The sequence below is a fragment of the Gasterosteus aculeatus genome, chromosome 3, assembly GCF_964276395.1.
Source record: "Gasterosteus aculeatus chromosome 3, fGasAcu3.hap1.1, whole genome shotgun sequence".
Lineage (NCBI taxonomy): Eukaryota > Metazoa > Chordata > Actinopteri > Perciformes > Gasterosteidae > Gasterosteus > Gasterosteus aculeatus.
In genome coordinates this window covers 8,999,865-9,011,223 of record NC_135690.1, presented here as the reverse complement: position 1 = coordinate 9,011,223, position 11,359 = coordinate 8,999,865, and the positions used below count along the sequence as shown (strand labels likewise).

The window sequence follows — 11,359 nt, the reverse complement described above, 5'->3', positions numbered from 1 at the left end:
TGTCGTTATTGGAGTCAAAATTAATAAGTTATGGCAACGGGATGAGGTTTAAAAAGTTATTTATTAATACATAAAAGCATTTACAGCAAATACCCAAGTGGTTAAAGCATCACTATTAAATATTAAAACCATTTTAAGGAGAACTTTAGGTTAATAAAAAAATAAAATAAAAAAAAAAAGACAACAAAATCACTGAGACAACGCAGAGTGTGAACTTGCTCATAGTTATTAAGAGTACATGAACGGTTTCCATTGATCAAATAGAAATGGCTTCAAGGGTATTTTGTGCGCATTAAGCTGCAAACACGCTGGTGGTGCTTCTCCGACATCACTGCGCTTTCCTTTTATAAGAGCGACTCAGTCCTTACAGTTCTGCTGCCGCCTCTGGTGTCGTTTACGGTCGTCTCCATCATCGTAGCTTTCTCCTCAGCCTCCACACCCGAAAATGTGTTCTTCCTTTCCAGCGTCCTCTCTCCTTTCCTCTGTTCTTTTTCCTGGCTTTTCTTTATCTCCTTCAGCCTCCTCTTGAGGGCGGTCCGATCGCTTTGACTGCAAACGCCCAGAGCCTGACGACAGAGACGCGCCATGTAAACTTGGTATACAGGCTCGGGTTAAAAGGCCCAACGGCCAAAACAGCATGGCGTATTATCTCATGACAAAACGGATCACAATTTACTAAATGACAAATAAAACATTACAGCTCAGATATGTTTGAGGACAGTTCTTTAAATAACCAGCTTCAAGGTGAAGTTTGATCTTAATTAGTTCTGAGTGCAGTAAAAAAGGTCATGTATAAAAAAAGAAACTCAATAAATAAAAACAAATAAAACGATGAACCCTTATTTAACGTGATCAGTGTACTTGAGTCTACCACGTGATAAATCATTCAAGATTCACCTTGAGTTTCTCACTGTCCATGTTGAGCAGCTGCGTGCCGTCGACACCTCGGGCAGCAAACTCTGACGCGTACTCGTCCATGTTCATGGCGATTAACCAAAGTAACACCTGGTGGTTGTCCCACTCCAACACGGGGCGACTTTGCCACTGGTGGATGTTGTTATTATTGGGAACTGGGTCATCGTCCAACGTCTGTCGGGACACCAGAGTAAAATACGCAGGCACAGTGAGGAGAAGTAATGGCAAGAAATGAGGTGATATATAAAAATAAAAAAAAGAGAGCAGGCTTGTGGAGACAGAATAGCCGGACAACGAGAAAGAGAAAAGCAGAAGTGAAGGACAGACTCACCTCGCTGGAGGAAAAAGTGAAAGCGTGAGAGTGTCCGGAGAGGGAGGGATCAGAAACATGACCCACCATGCTGGAGCACTTCGCTGGAGAGCCAATGCTCTGGAACCAAGGAATGAAGAAGAAAACTATGCTGCTTCAAATCGGTTGCATGCTCACACACACACGCGTCTTATTTTTTAAGATACGATTTTTGTGAGCGATATTTACGGACGTGTGTAGATCAGAAAGTTCAGACAGGGCAGGTCAGGATTGCGTGGAGGGAAAGCCGGCCATCTTTTCTTACCTGGCCCCTTCTACCAGCGGTGGTCAGGTACGGCAAGCTGCTGCTGGACACAGAGCGGAGTCTCTCCCTGCCTCGCTCAGCCTCCACTTGCTTTTCTCTCCCTCGCTCTCCAAACCAGGCGAACGGCAGGCATGAGGGCATGGAGGTTATTGAACCCGACGGAGAGACTTCAGGAGGCCCGTCCACCAGGTCACACGAACCCCTGGCAGAAAACAATGGTTACGTTCAAATCAAAAGCGGGACAATTTCAGTAATTCCATTAAACTTTCAGAAAAAAAAAAAAAAAATCTCATTTTGCTTTGAGATTCCACCTGTTGCTCAGGGACCTTTTGGAGAGTTTCTCACTTCTCCTTTTGCTAAGAGACTTTCGCAGGCCACTGAAAAGAAGAAGCAGACCAGTTATTAAAAAGCTCCAGGAACAAGTGCCCCGTCTCAGCCGGCTATCGCGGCAAATATTCAAAATGTGCGACAGCCGACAGGAGACACTGGCTTTTAAACCAGGAAAAAGAAGAGACAGAGACCCTGCACCTGAAGTCGGGGAATTTCTTTTTGGACTTTCTGGATGCAGAGGATTTGCACGGAGAGGGAGGGACCCGGTCAGCGGTGTAGTTGGGCGGTGAGAAGACGAGGCTGTTGGGGGGCTGAGGGCCGACGTCCGTGAACGACGACACACTGGACAGGTCACTTCTGCTGCCCCTTTGCGTGGTCGGCGTGGGCGTCGACAGCGTTAGGCTCTCCTCGAGCTTCCGAACTTCGCTTTCCTGAAAGCAACATGTGCGTCGTGAGAGTTACTCAGACACGGTCGGATCGAGTGTCGATCCGTAGCATCTCACAGCGCCGTCGACTACCTTCCTCCTGAAGCTCTCTCGGAGTTTGTCTCGAGAGGGCGGGTGGCGCTTGGACTTCTGGGCCAGTTGAGCTCTGGCTTTGTGAGCGCTGGAGTCTAGAAGTCCTGTATCAGGAAGTGGAATATACCAGTCTGGAACAGAGGCAAAAAAACACAATTCATTTTTTGCATAGACTTTACAGACATTGTTTTCAAGGATAAGAAAAGCTTTGAATATTCCTCCCTTCTGAATCCTTACACATGAGTCAGAGAGTCAAAGAGACACACAGCGGCATAAGACGTTTACGTTGCCGGTAACTCTGCTGCTTACCTGTGACTGAACCGTCCCCAGAGTGGGTCTTTCTTTCAGGTGTAGCCTCTTTCCTCTCGAGCTGTGCTATCTGTGAAAGGCAGAGGGAGTCAATGACCACAGGGCCGGCCCAGTAAAGGGAATACATATACGACCGGGCAACCGCCCCTCACCTGGATTTGTAGCCTTTCGACGGTCTCCCTGTGCAGCTTTTCCCTCGCCACCATTTCTCCTCTTAAATCAGCCTCTCTCTTCTCTCGTTCCTCCTCTCTGGGGGCAGAATTGAAACTAGCTCACAAAACAACAAGAACAAAATTCTGCATTGTTGAGATAAATAAACCAGGATTAAATAAATACCTGCTCTGGTATTCTCTGATCAGTCTCTTGGCTTTGTTGTATTTGATCTCCAAGCTTTCTGATTGGTTTTGGGCATCAGCCAGTCGCTGGTTCACAACCCTGCACAGAGTCTGGGCTTCCTGCCAGTACCTGATAAATAAAAAGGGAGGAGGCTTTAACACGCTCATCATTATCAGTGGTCACAATTAATCCTTTTGCAGGCTTAATGCTCCCATCAGGTCTTTAATCTGGATCTGTAGATGACGTGCGTTTATCCAAAGCGACTTTCATTGCATTTAACGCATCGCGCAGTGGCAGCCGTGTGCTGCCGTGAGCAGTTGCCACCTCAAACGACATATTCTGTAGTAAAACGATCACAGCTTAACGTCCGAGTCATCTTACTTCTCTAGTTTCTCAGCTTTCTCCTCTCCATCCTCGACTCTTTGTTCCAGCTCAGTCTTTTGCTTCTCCCAACCAATTTGCACCTCCTTCCAGGCCTTTAACTAGACGGTAAAAGAAAAGATATCAGGCCAAAGGGAAAGTGCTTCCAAAAAAACCCCAAAAAACCCTTTTGTCATTATATTACACTTGCCAAAACTATTCTTATACGCTTCACTTCAAAAGATACAAAAAAAAAAAAGAAATGGCTGAACCACCACAGTGGGGTAGACAAAAGACAGACTTTCTGCTCAACGACTTTTGCCAACCCAATTATGTCACAGCGGTGATCACTTCAAGGCAACGGCAGAAAGAGCTGGCTGACGCGTAGAAGTATTGGAACACGGCCCATGTCCCAGTAACTCCCCACCGAGCCATCTCACACACACTTAAATGGGTCAGACTGTTCCAAACGTGGAAGTAAACGTAGTAAAGTGAGGATAGTAATTGGTTGGTGTGTGAGAGTGAGAGATCTCAATCAGATTTGAGTGACCTACCTTTTCTTTAGCATGTTTATGTTGAGCTGCTCTGCGTTGTATTTTTGACTGGAGCTTTAAAAGAAAACAGGGAAATATTTTATTGTACAGAAATTCATAAGAAAGACTAGTTCTACACGTCCCTTGTGGGTCAACAACTGTTTTCAGAGTTGTTTCTCGGTGCTATTTTAATACATTATTGACAGAGGGTTTGGTGTATATATATCTGGTTAATGGATGTCAATGAATCAATCCATGTAGAATGAAACGTACCTGCTGGTATTTGAGGCAGAGCTGGTAGTTGTCCAGACTGGAAATGAAAGACATATCCTCCTCTTCATCTTCTTCCTCCTCCTCCTCCTCCTCCTCCACTTCCTCAGCCACTGACTTCCCTGAAAAGCTGCCATCTATATCCTCGTCCCCGCTTGCGCTTCCCCTCTTCATATATATATAAAAACACACGCAGAAAACGCCACAATCAACCCACACGGAACTGTTAACACGTTTGAATCTCCACTCCTCTTTTGGCAAACCCACCTCCCTGGGTGTTCTATCCATCTCCAGGCTTTCGTTGATCAGTCGTGCCACCTCGCTCTCCACTCCCTCCTTCTCTCTCCCGATCAAAAACCTGCGGCCGAACACAGAAATCAGCCCAAGCTGAGAGCAATCACCGCATCCAGGTGAAGCACAGGTGTTGCATATAATGTGAATTAAGACAGGTGTCGTTGATTAAAACATCCGGGATGTTGTTTGAAAAAAAAAAAAAAAAAAAAGGGTAGTGTGGCCCTTTAAAAACATCCATCTAGGGTGGAGAATGAATTCTATATTCATCTCGCCACCGTTTCATCTTTAAATAACTTCAAATTACATAAACGTTTAGAAGTTGGACTCAGTCAGAGCTTTTTATAAACTCACAAATAAAATCCACAGAAATCACTAATATGGAAGGATGTCACGCTCGGCCGATATCCACGTAAACACATAGGGCGAAAGGTACGGAAACTCGTGGACTTACTTGACGAGGCCCGATGTGTTCTTGAGGACGGTGGCTGCAAACAACTGGGAGACTCCAACCAAACTCACCCCATCCACCTCCACTATTTGATCATTCACCTGAATCCTAACACACACAAACACACAAAAGAAAGAAAATTCCATTATTAGAGGCAAACTATTCCCAGAGAACGAGAGCCTCGTGTTGAAATCTACCTTCCATCCTTCTGTGTTGCTCCTCTTTCAGTGACGGTCTTGACAAAGATTCCGAGTTTTTCCAGTCCCTGGTCGGCTCCTACACCCATTCCTATTATACTAATGCCCAGACCCTCATCTCCTGGAAGGGAAATAAATCATACAAGGAGGAAGTTGTCCTCATAATAACACAGTTAGTTAGTGGAAGACTGTAGCACCATATAAAGAACAGTTTAAATAATGTAAAATTATAAAAGGGCAGTTTTGCAACCCATTATGTGTCAGTGTTGTAGAATCGTTTTGTGGAATGTTTAAACTAATCCATTAATGCCACCAGATATACACAGTTACATTATTTAATAATTTCCTGATATAGAAAAAAACAAACACAGGCACACACACCTTTCTCTATGTCCACTGGAAAGACAGCCATCCTTTCCACCCTCTTCTCCAGCTCGTACTCGGCTGAGGACGACACCGGGTCGACGTCTTCATTGCGTCGGTCGTACTCGGCGTTGGAATAAGTGCTGTACACCTAAAAGACCGCGTTCAAGTCACTGTGACCGCCTCGGCTTATGTCAAAACCGGCTTATGTCTAAATGCAGGCTGAATGACACCTCCGTTTTGTGCGTTGAGAGCTTGTACATGTGGTCCCCACTGAGGAGACTGGAAGGAGAGCCATCTGCGGCTATTGACATAAGAAGACGCGGTTTATGTTGGCAAATCTGCCAGAGTGCGAGACGGAGAGAACCGGGACGTGAAGACGAAACAAACTGTACCTCCATGATAATAGGATTTTAATAGAGAAGAAAATCCTTGCCTACCCTCCCGTCTGATTAATTAGATACATGGCCTGGGGATTACTCTTCCCTTGGATTGATCGAAACACCAGAAGGAACCGACGGTTACACACATAAATAGCGTAAAAGTGACACCGGCAGCTGTCAATTAAACAAATGATAAATTGAAACAAGCCTGAATTTGCGCAACTCAAAACAAAAAAAAAGGTTTCCCATACCTTGATTGGTGCTGAGGTGAACCGGACTCTTCTCCTCTGCTGTTCTTTTGCTGCATCCTCAACACGCTCTTCCTTATTCTCATTCTCCTCCTCGTCATCCAGTTCAGGCAAACCAGGAATTTCCTCATATTGCAAAGAACGCTGATTATCATGTATGGAGTTCCCACTTTCCTGGGGATCCTGCTCAAGAGCAAAAGCCTCGTTCTCAATCCCACCGATAGCCGCCGGTCCCGTGTGGTCCTCTACGCCTCCTCCCTGAGCAGCTTTTCCATCGCCACCACCTTTTCCGCCCTCCTCACGCCTGACCTCATCTTGCAGTCCAGATGTTGAACCGTCTTCTTTCTCGGTTTCGACAGTCTCTGGTCTGCATGTCTCAACTGGCAGGTTGTCGTCTTCCTCTCGCATTTTCCCTCTCTCAGCCCTTCCAGGACTTTCGACCTCTCCTGCAACAGTCTTTTTCTCCCCTTTGTCCCGGTTTTCACCGAACAAGAACTGTCTGTCTTTTCCGTCGCCGCCCCATTCCTCCTTCACCTGCTGATACTCGTCTCTTCCAACTTCACTGTCGTCTTCGGTCTCGCTGGTTAATGACTCCTTCTGGTGTTCGTCTGAGGGAACAACTGACCCACCTTCTCTCATGCTCAGTTCCACGCCGTTTTCCGACACGTGGGGTCCAAAGGACATGCACCAACTTGCAGTTTCTGCTGCAAATTGGTGCATGTCCTTTCCCCCCCCATCCTTAGGGCAGGTTCTTCCCTCTTGCTGCGCCTTTTCTTCCTCATTTTCGTCACTTTCTGATGACCCGTACTTTACGTCAACTAGTTCCGCCCTGACTGGCTCCTCGGGGGTCAAGTAGAAGTCACGAGCTGCGCTCGCCGTCCTTTTTTCCTCAGTTTGTGCTCCCAAGGCTCGACCAGGTTTGTCAAGATAGGATCGCGATCTGTTGGGCGAGTTACCAGGACCATCCGGTACGGGAGATCTATGGGGACTTGTCGTCAAGTGAACATTTACGGTGGGTACATTTATGGATTTGTCTATATCAAAGCTATACTCTCCTGTGCGTTTACTTTTCTCACCCTCGTCTTCCTCTTTTTCCATCTCTTCCCCTTCTCCTTTCCCACCTGCCGTCGCTTTGCTTCCCCTGGCAGCGATACCTTTTGAAACCTGCCCGCCACAACTTCCGACATCCATCCCCTGGGTCTCAAACAACCTGCGCGTTACAGAGAACTTCTGAGCCAGAGCAGCTCTGTCAATATTCACCACATCTCCCGATCTGGAAGATTTAGCTTGCAGAGAAGATCCTGGAGTTGAAGTGTTGGCCGCAGCGCTCAGAAACGCCAAGGGATTGACGACTGGCCGCCTGGTTGCAGAGAAAACTGAAGTTTGGAGGTGCAGAAGGGGATTATGGGGAGAAGGGAAGGCTGTGGAGCCCGAACTCTGCACAGGACCAACATCTTTTTTCAGCTGTTGGTTGTCCATTTGCAGGAAGATGTTATCTCTGATCTTGGTTCCTCTGGTGCCGAGGACTCTCCCTCTGCTGCCCGTGCTCGCCATGGCGCTGGTGTGGGACATTACGGGATCTGACTGACTGGAAAGCAGCCTGGTTGAGGCAGTTTTAGTTCCCGACTGTAGGCTCGTTGCAGGGTCAAATGAACATTTGATGGCATGGAAGTCCGACTTATAGGTTATCCTGTGAGGGGAGGCGCTTCGGCCTTTGCTGTCTGCCCGCATCATCTGCGAAAGAAGCTCCTCCGGAGTGAAGGGAAAACTCAAAAAGAAGAAGAAAGAAGCTACAAGCAGCTAAAAGCTAAAATGTTCAGCACATGTTCAGGGATTTGCTGAAACCGTGGAAAAGTAGCAAATATGCCTTGGATGTTGGTTTTAAGAGGTTATGCTGCATTTGTTAGAAGACATGTGACAGAGGCAGGCCCTTGGTATGGAAACTTCATTGACATCAGTGGAGCTTCAGATGTCGAAACACCATCACCACAGCCAGACCTGAAAGAGTGGTTCGGAGAAAGGTCAAATGCAACACATTCAATGAGGTGAACTGGCACTAAAAAGCATGAAAGCTAATTACTTCCTTGACAAACTGAAAATCAAGTGGCTTAGACTTAACTTAGCAGCTGTCAATTATATAATTAAATCAGACTCACGAAATTGGAGGTAAAAGGGCTCAAAGCACCGTCGAAAAAATCAAACACCAATGGTTTCACTCAGGATTTCTTGCCACCTCACAGCTACTTGCAATTAACTTGTTTGGACTTTGGAGCACCGAGGAAGTGCTGCGGGCAGCCGCTGCTTTCGCGTGCGGTCGGGAAATGAGCGCACGCAGCGGCTACACGGGCGCGTGTCCAGTAGATTGCAGGGAAACACGCGCATTTAACGACAGGCGTTTTGATTGAGACCTTCACTGTCTTTGCTTTGTGCGTGGAATAAAGAACCGGAGCGAGGACGTGCACGTTTTTCCGTTTTGCTTAACTTAACTTAACCAACCTGCTACAATGATTAACGTTACTCAACCTCACTTTGATCACAGTTTTTTTTTCTTCTCTTCTCATCGCTGTTACGTATGGAAACCCCGAGACATATAACGGCGATATTTTTGTAGCATTAACCTTGCGTGCGATTTTCAAAATCGATCGCAACGACGGTTTACGACAGCAGTTGAAGGCACCGCATCTCGAGTCCAAAAGGTCGCACCGAACGAACGCCGGGGGTCGCCCCGAAGTGTGCGAACGAACCTGCGGGTCAGTTTGACAACGATCCGCTGCGCGACGTCGGGATCCGCGTAGCGTTTTGTCGCGCACTGTTCCCCGGAGTGTCCGCGCGGGGCCAGCCGGTGCTGACGGCTCCCTCGCTGTGATAAATACAGACAGATGGAGACTCATGTCTCTAAATACGGTAAATGGATTATCCCCTGGTAATCCCGTGTAAACTACTCTAGTAACTGCACAACACTGACGGTGAGCGGCTACCACGTCAGCCTGCGTATGTGCCCATTTATTTACCTTCTGCAGGAAGTCTCCACATTGTTGACATCATCCACTGTGCGTATAAGCTCCCATCGGTGTGTCCTGCGCTGCTGCACAGCGTGCAGGTTACTGCTAACATGCACTTACCTTTACCTGTCTGTCAGCATCACTGGCATCTGCCATGTAAACCGATCCCAGCCTGATAGAAGTCTGTGTGCGCACTCACCTGTCTGCATGAAGCGGTGCAGTACCCGTCTCCCAGATCTCACCCTGTCACCCTGTGTGTGTGTGTGTGTTTGTGTATGTGAGAACAGTGATGCAGCTCCTGCTGTTGTGGTGTGTGTGTGTGTGTGTGTGTGTGTGTGTGTGTGTGTGTGTGTGTGTGTGTGTGCTCCTACCTACCTGTGCATGATGCCAGCGGGGGAGTCGGTGCAGTACCTATGCCGGTCTGTGACGCTGGCTTTTGTGGCAGATGGGGACTGGACTGGACTCCACTGGACTGGACTGATCCGTGCAGAGCCAAAAGAATGGTTCTCCGTGGTGTGACCTGGATCTGACTGGAGACCATTGTCCCAGGTGGCGTTGGGACCTAGTTGATATAAATACTGGCCAATCACACAAGCCTTCTTCTGAACGAGGCTAACCAGAGGAGGGAGGGAAAGGAGGAAAAGTGAATTGAAGTTGATATTGGAAAATGAGGGGGGGCGGTGAGTGGCAGTCAATTTTGAGTTATTGGAAAGATGGTGAGTTAGGCAGAGTGGAGTGAGGCAGACATGTAACCTAGATTGGCGGGATCAGGGAAAGAGACGGGCAATCGTATGAAGTGAGAGGTATACAAGCGAAGAGAGCAATGAATTGAAGCTGCAATGTCCCCTCTATTTCAATCAGCTGGGGTATTTATAATTAATCGGGGATAAATTGAGAAATAAAGTTCTTTGTATGTCATAATCCTCAACTCCCATTTCTTTGCCAGCAGCAGCAGCAGGTCACCTTGACTTCTTCACTTCATGTTTTTTTTTTTTTGATTCCTCAAACTCCGCAGCTCATGATGACAGTCTACACACACGCAGTATTCACAACACACGCTGTTTCTCGCTTTGTGGAGGGTCACTGCGTTGAGCCGGGGGGTTATGATGATGATTATTATCAGGTGACGGGATGGTGGGTGTGCTTATAGAAGGGAACCTCCTTTCACCTTGAACTAATCAACATCTTTTAATGAATGCAAATCAAAACAAATCCGGCCACATGGTTTCTACCAACTAGTGCAGGTTTCAATCGTCTATTTCATGTAGTACGCAATATCATTTTGAATCATGCTTTTAATGAGCTGCCGCTACTCTAGCACTGTTGATTTAAAGAGTGGTGGTAGTGACAAAGGCTTTCTCTAGACTGAAGCTGATGTTGTGTGTGTGTGTGTGTGTGTGTGTGTGTGTGTGTATGTGTGTGTCATGTAGGCTGCATTACAGACTGTAATTCTCCGCATGGTTATCTGTTCTGTCGACCATATTTACAGTCTCCCAGCTTCACAGGGGAATTGCCCTCAATCCTCTGAACAAAATGCACACACACACACACACACACACACACACACACACACACACACACACACACACACACACACACACACATTAAACACTTCCAAACACTCTCTAGCTAAGATGAACACACAAGTCAGCAGTTTAAATGAGCATCTATGCACAGTTTACATGCTGCTGTGAGTCAGTCGTGTCCCTTAAACAACACCATTTATAGCCCAAGCGTTGCTGCATCCACAAACAATGACACTGCCTCTTTGTGTCTGAATGTGTGTACTGCACATGTGTTATTCTAACAACGTGAGCAAACCATGACGCAATTCTGTGTTGATGAACATGCACATCTTTCCACTAACATTGATGGAATTATGAATTAAACTCTCACCAGTCAAACATGATAAAAACTGATCTTCATCATGTGTTTATGTGCTTTTGGATGCTTTTTTTTTTTTTTTCTAATCCTGCAGGATCCTGAGATGTAAATACAATTGAGTTTTTTTATTATCTTGCGCAGCAGACAAATGTTTTTGTTGAAATTAAAGAATGATTTGAGAATAAACCCAAACCTTTAACAAATGTAATTTAAATGGATTGGATCCCTGCATGGAAATATTCTGCAAAATACATTATGATGATCAATGAAAAAGACTTTTACTTTTCTCTAAAACATTTTGAAGTAGCCTCTTAAAAACAGAATGTGGCTAATTCTGAGACAGCTGGGGCTGAGC

General features: G+C 46.4%; 1 protein-coding gene across 4 annotated transcripts; it reads right to left on the bottom strand.

Moving 5' to 3' along the window:
• Positions 1–42: 42 nt before the first annotated feature.
• On the bottom strand, positions 43–9,503 carry LOC120816618 (uncharacterized). Of its 4 annotated transcripts, XM_040172361.2 has the most exons (20): positions 9,130–9,503; positions 8,863–8,978; positions 6,122–8,116; positions 5,506–5,638; positions 5,125–5,245; positions 4,931–5,035; positions 4,453–4,543; positions 4,189–4,353; positions 3,937–3,990; positions 3,404–3,504; positions 3,023–3,151; positions 2,839–2,935; positions 2,687–2,756; positions 2,378–2,508; positions 2,058–2,290; positions 1,841–1,906; positions 1,530–1,731; positions 1,247–1,345; positions 898–1,089; positions 43–566 (listed from the first exon to the last, which is right to left on the bottom strand). In XM_040172361.2, the coding sequence occupies exons 3-20, from the start codon at positions 7,850–7,852 to the stop codon at positions 345–347; spliced, it is 3,942 nt and encodes a 1,313-aa protein (XP_040028295.2). In that variant the 5' UTR covers positions 7,853–8,116; positions 8,863–8,978; positions 9,130–9,503; the 3' UTR covers positions 43–344. The 4 variants fall into 4 exon arrangements, with proteins under 4 accessions (XP_040028295.2, XP_077955169.1, XP_040028294.2 ...); XM_078099043.1 differs by lacking the exon at positions 1,247–1,345 and having other exon boundaries at positions 9,130–9,271; XM_040172360.2 differs by lacking the exon at positions 9,130–9,503 and having other exon boundaries at positions 8,863–8,993.
• Positions 9,504–11,359: the final 1,856 nt, after the last annotated feature.

Coding starts and splice junctions, on each gene's coding strand:
- LOC120816618 (XM_040172361.2), bottom strand. CDS start 7,852: ATGATGCGGGCAGACAGCAAAGGCCGAAGCGCCTCCCCTCACAGGATA. Junction 5,639..6,121: donor TCACCTCAGCACCAATCAAG/GTATGGGAAACC, acceptor GCGGTCTTTTAG/GTGTACAGCACTTATTCCAA. Junction 2,291..2,377: donor GAGAGAGCTTCAGGAGGAAG/GTAGTCGACGGC, acceptor TGTTGCTTTCAG/GAAAGCGAAGTTCGGAAGCT.